The sequence below is a fragment of the Gadus morhua genome, chromosome 17, assembly GCF_902167405.1.
Source record: "Gadus morhua chromosome 17, gadMor3.0, whole genome shotgun sequence".
Taxonomy (NCBI): Eukaryota; Metazoa; Chordata; class Actinopteri; order Gadiformes; family Gadidae; genus Gadus; species Gadus morhua.
In genome coordinates, this window is record NC_044064.1 from 7,245,182 (window position 1) to 7,261,884 (window position 16,703).

Sequence of the window (16,703 nt, forward strand, 5' to 3'; positions counted from 1 at the left end):
ACCCCACAGCAGCCCAGGTGTCAAAAGACTTTTCGAAACGCCATAGATTATTTATATATATATATATATATATATATATATATATATATATATATATATAGTCAGTCACTGTGGTCTTGATTTCAAAAAACTATTTTTCGGTAGCCTCAGATTTCTATTGATTACTTGATCCGCCCACCAATACCTGCCCTGGTCCTTCCATCCACGGAACATGCTGGACAGGTGAGAAGGCGTTCAAGACAAGTGGAAGGTCAACTGAGAGTGTCCAAAGCTCCGTCTACTTCTTAAATTGTAAGACGATAATGGTAGGGATAACTTAAAGAGGGAGATGAGAGGATATGCTTCCCTGCAAGACATTAATTGCGATCTTTACACCTTAAATTGCAATCACATCGGAGCCCAGATCCATACCCTTGACTGATTAACACTATACGAACCATCTCGATTGTGGTACAAGTTTAAGACCATCATTTTCCCTGTGGTGAACTTTTTATTAAACAAAGCACTGTATTATTGATGCGTTGATGAAACGCCCCGAAGAGGAGAGAAATTCAAGAAACCTCCCAGTTGACTTCAACGCAGCATTAGCCTAGCCAGCCATACTAAAACGTTGAGAACACACATCCACATATCCTCACGGGTGGTCCTGACATTGACTCCTGCTTTGCACGGTATGTACTGTACAGAAATACAACAATGCCGATTCGTGCTTGATTTTGGTTTGCTTCAAGAAATCCCATTTGTTACTGCTAGCTTATTATTTTCCTCAACGAAGAGATACATGTGGCATGGGTGCTCCAATTTTATAGCTGCTTGCGCTTTGAAATATCTTGCGACGTACTATTTTGGGTTTGGCCTTTGCTGGCCAGCGCGGTATTATATGTTGGCATGATGTGTATAGTTTAAGTATACTCAATGCAGTAGCTTTGACTAAACCACGATCATTGATCCTCATCACAGATCGTTTTGTAATTGTAAGAAAGTGATGGGCAACACACATTCTGCAGTGTGCTCTACAGGAGCAATTTCGCCCTTCCTTTGTTATTACCTCCAATAAACCTTTTAATTTAGACCAAAGTAGACTTCAGTGTGCATACAAATGGAGTATTCATGTAAACTTGCCAAACTATCAATGTTGTAGTGCTATAAATGTCCCCAGATTTTTGAATTTATTTTCCCCAATGTTTGTTTTTCTGCAGTGAAAGTGCACAATGGTAAAAATATTCATTGGGAATTTAGCTGCGGAGACGACCACCGATGACCTACGCTCTCTGTTCTCCCAGTATGGCAAGATTGCAGAGTGTGACATTGTCAAGAACTTTGGCTTTGTCCACATGGATGACAAGTCGGAGGCGGAGGAGGCCATTCGTAACCTCCACCACTATGAGCTGAATGGCCAGCCCATGAATGTAGAATTGAGCCGCGGCAAATCCAAAGCTTCAACTAAGCTACACGTCGGTAACATTGCCTGCACCAACCAAGAGTTACGGGCCAGGTTTGAGGAATATGGCGCTGTGTTGGAGTGTGACATAGTGAAGGACTATGCCTTTGTTCACATGGAGAGAATGGATGATGCGTTGGAGGCCATCAATAAATTAGACAACACTGCCTTCAAAGGTGAACTCTGGGGGGGGACGCTGCTAGGATCCTTCATTTGGCATGTCCGACATACACAGTCGAGGGTCACATAGTTAAATATTGCCGTGACCTTTTCAGCGAGGTTCAATGCAACTCGATCATGGCAACTACTTTAGTTTCTCTTAAACTATGATGCATGGTCTTTTATAGATGGGGTATATCAATGTCTTCATTTGATCATTAGGTTATTTCTAATGCAACACATATCTGACAGCATGGGAAACCGGCCCAAAGCATTCAACTTGCTTACTAGAAGGATGCTAGATCAGGGTATGGAATGTTATTGTTGCTACGGCAGGCTTGCACCAAAGTGATGAGATTCCCTTTAATACTTGAACATAACTTCTAAAACTACTCAGAAAATCGTATTGTGCAGGGCAGGCACAATAGTATTAATGAAGATTGTGCAGCTATGATAAGAAATATGGTCAATGCAGCTTCAGTTAAAATATAAGTGTTTTAGTTCGAGGAACACCTGCTGAAAATATCAGGAGTGAGTATGTCCTCTGACTTGACAGTGAAGTTAAGGATCAGGCACAGGTAAGTAGTGGAAGATTGTTGTGGCATTCAGATGGGAAGCTTTGGGTATTTGTTGCTTGGTACTCCGCAGAGGTATTAAAACCATGAAGGAGGCCATCTGGCCTAGTTAGTTATGTACGGAAGTAACAGCAATCTTGACACATGCCTTGGCAATCATGGCACAAGGTGCAATCCTTTCATTGGGATACTATGGTTTGGAGGTAATTTGAATTGTGATAATATATTATCAGCCGTTGATCCTAAATCAATCGTCACGCAAGTCAGAGTTTGACCCTTGCTCTACGGCATGCACTCCCTACCTGATATAGCCATAATACATGTAGCAGGCCACCTTTTAGATGGCAGGATACTTTTATTGTAGATGCCTAATTTATTGTGTGCAAGATTTCAACATGCAAGTAAACGGATTGGAATAACAAGATCTGTTTAAGGCATAATTCTTCCTGCGTCTTTTCTTTTCAAGGCAAACTGATGAGTGTGAAGCTTTCCACTAGCCGCCTGCGCACCGCGCCGGGAATGGGAGAGAGATCGGGTTGTTATCGTTGCGGGCAGGAAGGCCACTGGTCCAAAGAGTGCCCTCTAGATCAAAACGGTTACCCAGAAAATGGCTCAGAGCCACAGTCCGACGGATACAGTGCTGCTGGGTTTGTTGGGCGTGGCGGCGGCGGCGGCGGCGGCGGCGGCAGCTGGGGTTACCATCCGGGCTTCGGCGGTGGTCAGGATTTCGCTGGCGGCTATGCTCCTGTACATGATTATTCCCGGTATTCCAGTCCTGGCGGTGGCGTGGCGGGGTACGGCAGGGGCTTCGAGAGCGCTGTGAGTTACGGGGTGCCCCCGGGTTACAGCTATAGCGCCGCAGCGGATCATAGCGTGGCTCGGATGTACGGCAGCGGAGCAGCTTACGCGGGCGGCGGCGGCGGCGGCGGCGGCTCACTCTATAGCGCGGTGCCTGGCTACCCGGCGCGGCAGCCCCCTAGCGACGAAAGGGACCCGTACGGTGTCATGGACTTCTACGAGAAGTACAGGGCTCACCCATACGGAGCCGGCTATTACGAGGTCCCCTTGGCGGCGCCATCCCCCCCTCCGCCTCCTTCCGCCGCTATAGCGCGGGAACGTGTGCCACGCTCGAGCATCGACCCCTACGAGTGCCCTCCCCTCCCTGCTGCGGCGGCCCCGGTCACCTCATACTACGCCCGTGACCGAAGTCCCATTCGGAAAGTGCCCCCCGAGCCCGAGAGGTACGGCTTTGAGCATTCGCGGGCCGCCTCGATGGCCTCCCTCCCGAGAAGCACGCCCTTTGACCTCTCGCGGGATACCTATGCTGAGCGGGCGCGCTATGCCTACTAGCGATGCGACTCTGCTAACGGGGCCACCGGCATTTAGTTCTTAATGTAGCCCATGAAACACAGGAGTAAGTATGAGAGTTGACTGTTCACATAAGCTGGGTTATCAATGAGGAAAGCCACATTGAAATACTGCATATAAGCTTCATATGATTGACTCGTAGCTGTCTGTTGTGGTATGCTCTGAGTCTTTGCAGGTGATGTCCCAACATGTGGGACGACTACTCATTTGCATTACTCCGTCTTTCTTATGATACCATTTTTGAATGACATGTTACTTTTTTAGTGTAATACATTGTGTTTTTCTCAGTGAAGCTAAACTTGTACATATATACTCGTTGGATAACACTAACAAATAATAATCCATGTAGAAGCATGTTTTAAAGGTGACCTGCTACACATTTGAATCATGGTTTACTCTAGCTTTTTAACCTGTGACCATTTGTTTTGTGCTGTTTATCTGCCCCTTTGAGAGGTTATACAGAGTAAGAATTTGTGTTTGTGAAGCAAAACCCCAAACTGAATCAGGGGCTGAATAAGTGACCTAATTTTGTTTGTTAAAAGCAAAAAATTGTTGCGTGACGTTTGTTTAATATAAATATGTGAAACCTGACCTGATCCTTGTGTTTAACTAGTTTTTTTTTAAGGATAGTAGAATAAATTATTTTTCCCTCTGACTCTGTATTTTATTGATGCACTCCTACACTTACACCAGTCGTATAGGCAATTAATGTTAGGGTTTTAAATAGTTTCTTATATCTTCAAATATCTAGCATCGTGAGGCCGTCCTGATACTCACGTTTCGTCATTCGTATGAGAATACGTAGCGAAATAGAATATAACTCGCGAGATCTGGACGGTATCACGAGGGAACCTTGCTGCAGGAACCCCAAAAAGAATTTGGTCAGAATGTACAACTGGCCGATATTTTTTTAGCACCACAGATTATCCGACGCATTTAAATGCAGTACATTAACATTGGTGAACATATAGTCAAAATCGAAATTATGCAGATGCACAACACGTACATTGACATAGAAGTGCGTAACAAAGCATAAGGTGCTGTATAGATTTTCTAAAGGCATATTAAATAGCTGGTCAGTATGGCAAGCCGATTTGACATAAATTCGCTAGACTGGATATGTGTTGCAGATATCTGCAATTCAGTTTCGCCTAGTCAAAACTAACATTTCGGATAGCCGCAACTACATTCCTCCTATCCACAATTGTCATTTCAGGTATCCACAAAGACTTTCCACCTAGGAGAAATTACGTCATTTTCGCCATTCATGTCTATGGGGTTTCTCATTGCAGATTTCTACAATTCAGTTGCGGATATCCACATTGTGAATTACGGATATCTGTAATTCCAGTTTGAGATATCTACAATTTGATTCTGACTAGTCATAATTCCAGTTCAATATATCTTTAACTCACCTAAATTCATGATATCTACATGTCCCTTTTCAGATATCTTAAATTAAGTTTTGACTAGGCGAAATGAAGTTGTAGATATCTCTAACTGGAGTTACGACTAGTCAAAATGACGTTGTAGATATCTCAAACTGGAGTTAGGGATAGTCATAATTTAATTGTAGATATCTATTATCAAGTTATAGATATCTTGAAAGGAATTTTGATGAGAGATATCTAAAATTGTAGATAGGCTATCTGTAACTTTCATTCCGCCTAGTCAAAATCTAATTACAGATATCTTGAATTTGAGTTTTGACTAGGCAAAATGACGTTACAGATCTCTTGAATGAAAATTCCAACTATTCAAAATGTAATTACGACTGGTCAGAAAGAAGTTGTTGATATCTACAATGTTAATTCCGGATAGTCAAACTTAGTTAATAAATGACAATTCGGCTTGCCATAGGTCTGTGGACTGATCGACTGTTGAAAGACGGGGTTGGGTTTGAGGTAAGAGACTCTGTATGCGAACGAGGAAGCCGAGTAGGCGACAATTTTAGCCAACAGGAGATCATTCGCCATGATAGGTGGGGCTTGTCTAGACCAATGGAAGATCGTCCCAATGTATTGAATCAATCTTTGTTGATTTGAGCCGTGCGCCATTTTGACGGTAGCGTACATCAAGGAAACGACACCGTAGCAAAGGAGTCTCCAGACGGCATTTTTTTTTAAAATTTATAACATCTTTATACTTTTAGACCTGTTTACACGTTATCGAGTTACCTCAAACGGCTTTGTGAATATAAGGAAATGGCCACAGGAGCAAACGCGACCCCTTTGGGGAAGCTGCATCCTAGTATTGGCGCTAAACGAGGATTTGAGTCCGGGCCTGGAGCTGGAAATGGACTCATGCCGACTCCGGGGCCGCCCGCAGCCTTTCCAGCGCCGCAGACTTTCCAGCCGCCAATGCCCACTGTCAGCTTTCCCGCACCAAGTCAGTTCAATACGGTGGCAACATTCCCCGTTCCACCGCAGCAGCTATCTCCCGTGGCCGTGGCAATGTCAAAAGCAGGTAATTAACGCCGTTGCACTGGATGCTAACCGTAGCTAGTTGTTGTATAGCCCTGTTTAAGCAGGCGCCCCATTAGCTAGCTAGTTAGCGGGTTGCTAAATGGCGTGGATTACAGGCCCATTATGAGCCTATGGCCTTGTACGACGTGTATGGTCGGTGGTGTGGATATAATACAGGAGATGCCTATATATTTGTTTACTTGGTAGATTAGTTTGAGGTGTATTCAATGCACTTCAGCATGTGTTTTCCTTACAGATTTAGGCCAGAAGAAGTCGAGGAAGAGGAGTCGGTGGAGTTGTGAGACGCCCGACCAGAAGACCATTATCCCCGGCATGCCCACGGTCATTCCTCCCGGACTGACCCGAGATCAAGAGAGAGCATATATAGGTAAATTGGAAAGCATGAACATGTTTTGCAGCAACTTAAATCTTTGAGTTAAATTGTGTACATTCTTGGCTCTTTATCATTAGATATGGTCCAAGATGTGCTTCAGTTTTTTTATTGTTCATGTTTGATGTCCAATATGAGTCTGATCTCCGCGTAAATACGTGGGCCCAAATAACTGTTTGGAATGTTTGTTTTTTTTTGCTTTCGGGTTTGCATACCGTTGGGCATTCATTATCAAGAAGATGACTAAGACGCCAACTGCTAAATATTTTTAAACCTACAGGTGTCACTGTCTTGCCTGTTCCCCTCTACATCACCAGTTTCATTCCCTTGCATGGGGGTTTGGGATATTTCCTGACATGCTTAGTTTTTCCAAGTGTCTGCAGTGCTGTTCAATGGCAAGATGACAACAAATTTAAAGAAAGAGACTTGAATGTTATAATGTAAACCCCATGATTCAAAACACAGATCTTATCCACAGTTATGGGATTTTAGACAGTCCCTTACTTGGAAAACACACTTTTCTGCACTGATGCTGTTGAAGTGGAGGAATCTCAAATGCCTTTCAGCAGCACTGTGACACCTGTATACTGGAGCAAATTAACTGTCAATAACTGATACTGTTATTGATGTGCCCCACTCATTGTTAATGGTTGGTCTCCTTGGTGTAAGTGTTAATTTGTGCCTACCTTTTGGTTGTCACATGTTCCTTTGCTCATTAAGTAGTACCTCTTCATTCTTGAGGAGGGGGCTTTGAAATGATTATTTGCAATACACAGACTGTATTAATAATTACATTAATTGCATTGACAATATACTTTTGCAAGAATTAAGTCTTAAACTGGATGCATAATGGGGTTGTGGTATTCATGATTCTTTATCTTCTTGAATGCAAAAGCTATAATCCCCTCACCTCCCACCCTTATATGTGCTGTGAAACTGCTGACCCCGGGCACTGTTGTCTTTCTTGTATGATCATTAATACTAATAAGGCCTAGAACACACGGTTCCTTCAAATGCCTGCGCCATGTTAAAGTGTTCAGAATAGGTACTATCTTTTTGCTGGATCAGAACCAATCAAGTTGGCTGGTATTTCTTGGAACCGTGGTTGGGTCATTCACTGAAATGATGTTGCTAAATGTTTTCTCCCTTTTGGAGAATTTGGGGATTATCTATTTACACGATACAAACTTGTTGGGATATCTGGAGATATGTAGAGGGCTGTTAATAACTGTATTTTTTTAATTCGATGTTCTCCTTTCCCCAGAGTTTGGTAAGGTTTCCCTGCTCTATAAATCTGTTTTTGATCATAAGGGGTTGTGTTTTTTTTTTACCTAATCTTAATCTGAAGTGATTTATCAATGGCTGCAATCGTGCTTTATATCTCGGTTGAAAACGAGACGGCGCGACTGATTCTGAAGCGTGCCGTCTGCCCTGATGTTGTTGTTGATAACCAAATTTCTCTCCATCCTTGTGTGTTTTTTTTTTCTTTCCTAACCTGAACACTTACAGTCCAACTGCAGATCGAAGACCTGACTCGTAAACTGCGTACAGGAGACCTGGGAATTCCTGTTAACCCTGAGGACAGGTCGGCAAAAGATTTAAACCCACCAACAGTAACACTTTCTCTACCTTCTTGATGTTTTTTTCTTTCTTGAAGAAAAAACAAGATGTGTGTCTTAGCTTACCAGCGACAGAAACGTGACCTTTCGATCACTTAGGTAGATGTGTCTTTGATGAAAAGTGCTAGAATATTTAGAATTTTCTATATAATAGTATTTTGATTTCTGATTACTCTTGTTTATACTCTTGCCAATTGCAAGAAGAGCAAAGGTAGGATGTTACAAAAAATCTTGAATATGTTAACCTAGATTAATGTAGTGCAGTATTAATTTGAAACTGAGGCATATATCTAAATAGTATAATTGACATATACATACCAGGAAGTCAGGCAGTCCTACTTTTCACTTTCAGACCTTATTTATTGATGTCTGATCTGATGGATTGTTGCTTGTGATTAGTTTAATGGGTTAATGTAAGGTATAACTACTGGCGGGGAAATGTTTTTCATATCTAAAGCCGGTGTGGGTCAGTATGAGATTTTAAAAGGTTATATCGAATGTGATGTGGAATGTAGAGTTAGGTTAATAATTATTTGAGGTACTGTCAGAATTTCTGAGGGTTGGGCAGTTATGCCTTTTGATTATTCTCGTCTAACATATAGACTCAACTGTCTATCCTTGCAGGAAATGCCATTGCTTTCAAGACTGTGTGAGATTGGCCTCTTTTGAGCTAGTCATGTTTCCTGGTACAGAGATTTCTTACACTACTGTTAATCGGATATCTCCACAGCAACCAAAACAACCCACTTTATTCCAGGACATTCATAAACGACTCCCCCACTCTAACATGAAACAAACCAAGGGTGTTTCAGGTTGTCACCGTTGGAAAGTTCTTTCTAACTTAAAAAAAAAAAAAAAAAACTTTTTATTTGACTTTATAATTTCCGCTCTTCCTCTTGGACGTCCAAGTGGTCACACACGTGTCTCTCCTAAGGGGAGGTCTTTAGGAAAAGGTGACCATCTAATCTTAATTCCTTTTCTCTAACCCAAATTACCCCCACGTCAAGCTAACCCTTTCTCAAGCACAGGGTCTCCTTAACGACCGCTACCACACAGGTTCTCAGCATCCCCGGGGAGGTACGGACCTCTTCCCACCACGACAACACCCGGCAACGCTCAGAGCCAGCGTTTCTGCTTTAGGATCCGCCCTTTTTTTTATAACCATTTTTATTTATTTACCACCGACTATTCATCCATTAGGCCAACAACCCTGTATGCAGGTTAACTTGTGGCCGTTTTTTTTTTTTTGGATTTATTTTTGTGGTGGATGTCCTTCCAGGCACCTTGGTTTAATCACCACCATGCAGCCCAGGCTGCCCTAATTCTGAACTGAAACTGTGATGTAATTGAGCTCTTTGGCTCATAACATGTTAGGTCAGAATTCCCATATAATTTGATTTCTCATTCCTTTACATTGGCATGTGTTTCTCCAAGTCGCCCTATTTCAGGATCGATTTTTGTTTTTTTTTCCCCCCTCTCTGAGTACTTCCAACCCTCAAGCTCTTTAAGTACCGACTCTGAATCGTTATTATATTGACGACGATCAAGTGGCATTCTCTCATTCCAAATAGCCTAGCGTGTTTTACGTCACCGTGTGAACCACGTCCTAGTGGAGTCAGACAGGATCAGGGAAGCTTTGGTTGTCTGTGCACCGTGGTGCGGCGAGGCACTGACGACCGCCCTCCTGTCTGTTTCTGACCGCGTAGGTCCCCCTCTCCCGAGCCCATCTACAACAGCGAGGGCAAGAGGCTGAACACCCGCGAGTACCGCACCCGCAAGAAGCTGGAGGAGGAGCGCCACTCGCTCATCACGGAGATGGTCGGCCTCAACCCAGAGTTCAAGCCCCCCGCGGACTACAAGTACGTAGCCGGCCGCCCCTGCCCCTTGTAGACATGTTGTTTGTGTTATGGGAGTGGATGTGCTACAAGCTAAGCGTTAAGTGTTAAAATGGTACGAGTTTGCTTTCTGAGGAGCTTCTGTGTGCGGAACAGTTATTGGATTGATTACGGTTCTCCACACTTGACCAGAGAACTGCTAAAATCTCGGCGCAAGTTTGCCAGCTGAAGGATGCCACCCCATGCATTCCGTTGAGAAAAAATATGAATGTTGATGCTTGTTCACTCTCTAAGATGTTAGACTAACCAGTAGTTCCATTATTGTTGAGCTTTTTCTAACTGTTATACGTCCTTCTGCATCATACCGTTGTGTTCTCTGTCCCCAGACCCCCGGCGACCAGAGTCAACGACAAAGTCATGATCCCCCAGGATGAATACCCTGAGATCAACTTTGTGGGGCTGTTGATTGGACCTCGGTAAGTCGCATCATTAGGGCTCTGCGCTTGTTTCCCATGAGCAGCGTGACCATAATTAAACATTATTTTTCCTACCGTTTTTCGCCGTATTTTTAGTCGCCTAACGTTAAGCCTCCTTCCCCCCCCCCCCCCCCCCCTTTTGTTTATGTGTTCAGTGGTAACACCCTGAAGAACATCGAGAAGGAGTGCTGCGCCAAGATCATGATCCGCGGCAAGGGCTCCGTGAAGGAGGGCAAGGTGGGCCGCAAGGACGGGCAGATGCTGCCCGGGGAGGACGAGCCGTTGCACGCCCTGGTCACAGCCAACACCATGGAGAACGTCAAGAAGGCCGTGGAGCAAGTGAGTTCGGCACCATCCCCGTGGCGGGCATTGGGGCGAGGTGCATGCAATATTATAGGCGTCTGTTTTAAAGAAATCGTACCTTCTTTGAATAACTAGCAAATGGTCCAGACTTGGACCATTTGCTAGTTATTTAAAGTATGTATAGTTTCTTTACCACAGACCTCCTTTCGAATTAGAAAGGCGTCTGTTGTAAGGAAACCATACCTTCTTTAAATGATTAGATAATGGTCCATTCTTGAGCCATTTGCTAGTTATTTTGAAGGAGTTATCGTTTCTTTACTACAAACGTCTGAAAAAATCTATAGGCGTCTTTTGTAAAGAAACCATACCTTCTTTAAATACCTAGAAAACGGTCCAAGTATTGTCTAAAAATGTCTGGGTCATCTATTAAGGATTGGGTGATGTTTTTGGTTCTCTGCGGGACTCTTTAACGATGAATGAAGTGCTACGGTGTCTATGCGCGCCAGTGCCTGCCCCTGGGCGGTGTGTGTGCACACAGTCGAGGCGGGCTGCTGCGGTGAGGTCTAACAGCGTAGTGTTTCCGTGGTAGATCCGCAACATCCTGAAGCAGGGCATCGAGACGCCAGAGGACCAGAACGACCTGAGGAAGATGCAGCTCCGCGAGCTGGCCCGGCTCAACGGCACGCTGCGAGAGGACGACAACAGGTTAGCCATGGCGTTCCTTACGGGTGGTTCCATTTCACGTAGGCTTCGCCTTATGGGCTTACGGGACGTCCGACGTAAGGCGAAGCCTACGTGAAACGGAACTAGAGTTTTTATAATGTAACTCGTTTTGATTAGTTTTCAATGGCATCCGTGTCTTTCCGTAACACTGTGGTGCAATGTTTGGGGTCTGAAGTGCTTCTGTTTGGTCCGCTCTCGCAGGATCCTGCGTCCATGGCAGAACTCTGAGCCGCGCAGCATCACCAACACCACGCTCTGTACCAAGTGTGGCGGGGCAGGGCACATCTCGTCTGACTGCAAGTACACCAGGTAATAATAAGTGCAGATGACAAAAAGACCTAAATATTATTTAGAATTAACCATTTCAAAAGGACTTGATCGTTTCATTGTGCTTTAACTAGCAAAAATGGAATACACCATTGTATAGTATTGTTCCTGAGCTCAACTTGCAGCATAAAAGTAATAATCATAACATGGACAAATGTAAAAGGGCATATCCATTTAGGTATACTCGCTTCTAGTTTACATTGCTTCTTTATTTTATTAAATTTCTTTAATGGAAATAATCGATTTTAAAGAAATTCTGGATCGAAATTGAATCGAGAACAAATAATATACAGTGCATTGATGAGTCGATACTCTTACCCAGCCCTAACGAACAGCACTCTGTGTCATACATTTAAATACATAAACAGTCGGGGATGACACGGTGAAGCCCGAAGGCCTCATTCCATCGTCCTCCCCGTCAGCATGAATGGAGCGACCTACCCAAACATGAGCGAGTGGCGTGTGGCGCCGAGACTCCCCCGTCCTGACTATACGCTTCCTCCCACCCCCTCCAGCTCGTTCACCGCCCAGAGGGCCACGCCCGGAGAGCCCCCTCAGTCGGCCCAGGACAAGGCCCGCATGGACAAGGAGTACCTGTCCCTCATGGCGGAGCTGGGGGAGGCGCCCGTGCCGTCGTCCGGCGGGGGACACTCGCACCAAGGGGGCGGCAACCGCTCCAACAACTCCAACAACTCGCAGCAGGTCGGTCCGCTGCCCAGCTGCTCCGGCCCCTGATCCAGAGGCTCCATGTCAGGAGGCCGTTGCTAAGGCTGTGGGCTTTAAGGAGGCCTCCCTAGGGAGCCAACACTGTTGGAGGCGTCTACCGCCTGCTTGTCTCTGTCGGTCTGGGGGGGGGGGGGGGGGGGGGGGGGAGTAGAATGCACCGATCACTGCTAAGTGTGTGACAGAGGGGCCATTTATGTGGCATTAAAAAATAATGGACAAAGGTCCGTGACCTGTTTTATTGAAAAGAAGGGCTGTCCTTACTGCATACTATCACATTTAAATCCTCTAATTAAAGATTCTGAAGGTAGAATACTTTAACACCTAAACCTCTTGATATCCAGCGTAGATCACCACTCCAGAAACAGAATCTCAGTCGAGTTGGGGTAAGAGACGAAGGTGCTACTTGTTTAAAGCGTGGCTAATTAACATAGCTGAAAGACCTATCGGAACGAGAGTAAGGCCCAATCCCATTTCTACCCCTTACCCCTTCAAAGCGAGGGGTAAAGGTAAGGGGTAGAAATGGGATTGGGCCTAAGAGACGTCATCACTGCCGACCTCGCTGATTAATGGTAACAGTGATCTTAACCCCCGCCCCCAACCTCACCCCACCCGCCATAGGCTGATGCATCGTGTTAGTAGATGGGTTCTGATGTCCTAACCACGTTGTGTGTCGGCCTTGCTTTGACAGAACCGTCCTCCATGGATGAACTCTGGTCCCTCTGAGAGCCGGAACTACCACGGCGGCATGCATGGAGGAGGGCACGGCGGGGGCCACGGAGGAGGCCACGGAGGAGGCCACGGGGGCCACGGCGGGAACCACGGCGGGAACCACGGAGGGGGCCACGGCGGGAACCACGGAGGGAACCACGGCGGGAACCACGGCGGGGGCCACGGAGGCGGTCACGGCGGGGGCCACGGTGGCGGCCATTCACTAGGGCACGGCGGGCACCACGGCTACCCGCCGCCCATGTCCAACATGGGAGGACCCCCCATGTCCCACAACCCCAACGGCATCCCGCCCCCATGGATGCAGCCCCCGCCGCCCCCCATGGGCCAGGGTCACGGACACCACATGGGTAAGCCCCCCCCCACCTCTGCATTCATTCATTCAGTCACCCTCTTTGTTCTGTTGCTTAGAATTCAGCCCGGCGCCTTCAATGGACAGAATGTCTTATTGCACTTTTCGTTTTTTAAATGGGAATACATTGCAAGTTGGGATATTCAAATACCACCATTTGATTTGAATACCATTTCCCTAAATGCCTAGTTTTTATATAATCAGATATGCAAATGTTTCCCTCCTTGGTTCTTCATTAGTTTTGATACCAACTTTCCGTGTGCAGCTGCCCAATAGAAACCATCCCATGGTAACCTCAATCTTTCTCCCCCCTCCCCCTGTAGGTCTGTTGCCCCCTCCCATGGGCATGATGCCCCCACCTCCCCCACCTCCGAGCAACCAGCCCCCCCCACCGCCCTCTGGACCCCTGCCACCGTGGCAACAGCAGGCCCCGCCTCCCCCGCCGACCAGCAGCATGGCGTCCAGTGCGTCCCTGCCATGGCAACAGAGTAAGCCTGCCTGCATGACCTGCACACCAAGTAGGCTTAGAGGCCAAGACCCAAGTCAGAGCTTTTGTTCATGAGTCGCTTTGTTTCTTTTTTTCGTTCTAACAATGTTTCTCTTTGGTTGAACCCCAGCGGTCCAAAATCAATCTAAATATTGGAAGCTGGTGGATTGACATTACGGGTGGTGTTGGGGTGTTGATCGGACATGGTACTGAGTTGTGTCACAGGCGTCGTCTAGACTAGCATTGTCTGTAATGATGCGGGGGCCTGCTGCTTGAGGTCGTTGCGGTGGGGCACAATGGGCCGCACGCTGTACAGTAACGGGACTAAAACGAGTGGAATCAGGGACGATGACGTCAAGATGTCTTCTGCTGGGCAGGCTGGTAGACTGATCCATCCAGGGTACGTCCAGGTGGACAGCGCCCCCTTGTGATGTCAGAAGAGGCCCGTTTTCAGAACGGGCCTCTTCTGACATCACGGGTGGGCGTGTCCACCTGTGATGTCAGAAGAGGCCCGTTTCCCAAACGGCTTGTGCCGGCCGATCCCGCTCTAACCTTAAGCCCCCCCCCCCCCCCCCCCCCACCTCTCCAACAGATACCACCACCACCTCCAGCGCGGCCAGCGGCTCCCTGCCCCCCTGGCAGCAGCCCCAGCAGTCGGCCGCCGCCGGCCCCCAGCCGCCGCCGCCCATGACCAACCCGTCCATGGTCCCGCCTCCGCCGGGCGTCCAGCCGCCGCTGCCCCCGGGTGCACCGCCTCCCCCCCCGCCGCCTCCGCCCGGCTCCAGCGGCATGATGTACGCGCCGCCCCCTCCCCCACCGCCCATGGACCCCTCCAACTTTGTCACCATGATGGGGATGGGGGTCCCAGGCATGCCCCCCTTCGGCATGCCTCCAGCGCCACCCCCTCCACCCCCGAATTAACCCTCTCACACCCACAGGAGAGGCCTCCATCCAAAATTTGTTTAAGAACCCCCACCACCACCACCATCATCACCAGACAGCCATCAACACATTATCAACAGACTGATGAGAGATTCTCCGTGTTCATCCGTACTTCCACTCAAAAATGAAAAACCTGTGCTTTATTTTTTTATTGGTCCTTGGCGTTGTGACGGTATATCGGAAACGATGAAAAAAGACGGAGGTGTAAATTTGCGTAATTTAATTATTTCCTGTTTTTAAAAGTTTGTATCCTGTTTTTTTTTTTGTTTTTTTTCAGCCACGAAGAAATGTCTGTTTCAATACAAAAATGTTTCTGGTGCAAAATGTACGTTGTGCAATTGACCCGTTTTTTCAATTTGGCTCTAGAGTTTGTCTTTTTCTCATTCTGCTCGTGAACCACAAGGCCTGAGGTAGCTCTTAACTTTATTTGCTGGTAGGGATGTTGTGGTTTCAATTTCCATTTAGCCAGAGCTACTTAAGTTTGAGACCTGGTTTAATTACAGTTTTTGCATGAGTGTTCAAATAAACCCACCGGGCTGCATTAAGCAGACATGACTTAAATTTGTGACGGTTTCATTCTTTTGGTTTGACGCAAATGAGATTAATATTTTTGTAGCAAAATATGATGTGCGCGGCGCCAGTTCTTCAGTCCTCGGCCGACCCGCAGAGCTGAACATTTTTGTAACTCCTCGTATAGCTTCTTAAATATTCCAGGTTCTGGTTTGTGTATTTTTTTTTCTGATTTTACGATTGCTTTAAGCCAGGGGTCACCAACCTTTTTGAACCTGTGAGCTACTTCATGGGTACTGAGTCATACGAAGGGCACCCAGTTTGATACTCTTCTGAAATAACATTTGCTCAGTTTGCCTTTAGTTATCTATTATTAATATTGATTAATGATACTCATCTATGTGAAGAAACTGATCATGTTAATGATTTCTCACAATAATTATCAACAATGACTTAAAGGTGGGAAAGAGTTCTTGAATGAGTTGTGCTATTTTCAGAACAGGCCTGCGGCCCCTCATATAGTCCTTGCGGGCACTGTGATGGTGACCCTTGCTTTAAGCAATCCCTAGCCCCAATTGTAGTTCAGCTGGTTCCTTCCGACCAGGGGACTAGATGCAGCAGTATACTGCTATGCACCCTGAACGACTTGAACAACGCGGAAGTCTTGAATGTTTTCCACGTAAATGTAGCGGTGTGCAGTGAGTGTATTTTTGTTGCTTCCGTTATTTTTATTTTGTCCCCCCCGTATTGATTTGATGGCATTTGACTTTTTTCCAGGATTCTGTCTGGTGTTATTGGTTCTAGCCTGAATAAATAGCTGTTGAAATCTTGCCTGATTCCGAATAAACGTATCAATTATACAAGGTTTCGATTGTGTTTCATCATGTACACCTGGCCGTCGCAACTGTGGCCTAGCCACGGTAGGCTCTTGTACATACGTCATCACGTCGTAACACGTCATCACCAAGCGTCCTCTGCATGGACCATAATTCTGAAAAGTATGCCGCCAGTCAATAGTTTTACCAACAATGGACAACACAGAACACAGTTCGCACTTTGCTGAGTCTGTTGCTTATTTGGAGCCTATGGTCGCGGATTCTCCCAAATACATCGGTCTTCTCCAACTGTGCCTGGAAGGCATCGTCTGCCCAAATGGCTAACAGACACTCGACTTCTCTATGGGACCAACGTGAACCAACAGTTGAACCGCTTAACGCCATGTTTACCGTTTAATGGGAAAGAAGGCTCGTCGCCTTTATTATGTCCATGGTCGTCGCA

General features: G+C 46.2%; 2 protein-coding genes across 3 annotated transcripts; both read left to right on the top strand.

Moving 5' to 3' along the window:
- Positions 1-163: 163 nt before the first annotated feature.
- On the top strand, positions 164-4,198 carry rbm4.1 (RNA binding motif protein 4.1). Its single transcript, XM_030338731.1, has 3 exons — positions 164-671; positions 1,200-1,617; positions 2,642-4,198. Exons 2-3 carry the CDS (start codon positions 1,212-1,214, stop codon positions 3,523-3,525), a joined length of 1,290 nt encoding a protein of 429 aa, XP_030194591.1. The 5' UTR covers positions 164-671; positions 1,200-1,211; the 3' UTR covers positions 3,526-4,198.
- A 1,390-nt stretch (positions 4,199-5,588) lies between these two features.
- On the top strand, positions 5,589-16,285 carry sf1 (splicing factor 1). 2 transcript variants are annotated; one of them, XM_030338328.1, is made up of 12 exons: positions 5,589-6,009; positions 6,265-6,396; positions 7,909-7,984; positions 9,725-9,877; positions 10,240-10,329; positions 10,485-10,668; positions 11,222-11,337; positions 11,557-11,664; positions 12,198-12,384; positions 13,097-13,484; positions 13,810-13,974; positions 14,566-16,285. In XM_030338328.1, the coding sequence occupies exons 1-12, from the start codon at positions 5,748-5,750 to the stop codon at positions 14,892-14,894; spliced, it is 2,190 nt and encodes a 729-aa protein (XP_030194188.1). In that variant the 5' UTR covers positions 5,589-5,747; the 3' UTR covers positions 14,895-16,285. The 2 variants fall into 2 exon arrangements, with proteins under 2 accessions (XP_030194188.1, XP_030194189.1); XM_030338329.1 differs by lacking the exons at positions 5,589-6,009; positions 7,909-7,984.
- Positions 16,286-16,703: the final 418 nt, after the last annotated feature.

Bases quoted from the DNA above. Each gene is read 5' to 3' on its own strand.
- rbm4.1 (XM_030338731.1), top strand. From the start codon at position 1,212: ATGGTAAAAATATTCATTGGGAATTTAGCTGCGGAGACGACCACCGAT. The intron at 1,618-2,641 runs GTGAACTCTGGG...TTTCTTTTCAAG, and splicing joins AGACAACACTGCCTTCAAAG to GCAAACTGATGAGTGTGAAG.
- sf1 (XM_030338328.1), top strand. From the start codon at position 5,748: ATGGCCACAGGAGCAAACGCGACCCCTTTGGGGAAGCTGCATCCTAGT. The intron at 11,338-11,556 runs GTTAGCCATGGC...CCGCTCTCGCAG, and splicing joins CTGCGAGAGGACGACAACAG to GATCCTGCGTCCATGGCAGA. The intron at 11,665-12,197 runs GTAATAATAAGT...CACCCCCTCCAG, and splicing joins TCTGACTGCAAGTACACCAG to CTCGTTCACCGCCCAGAGGG.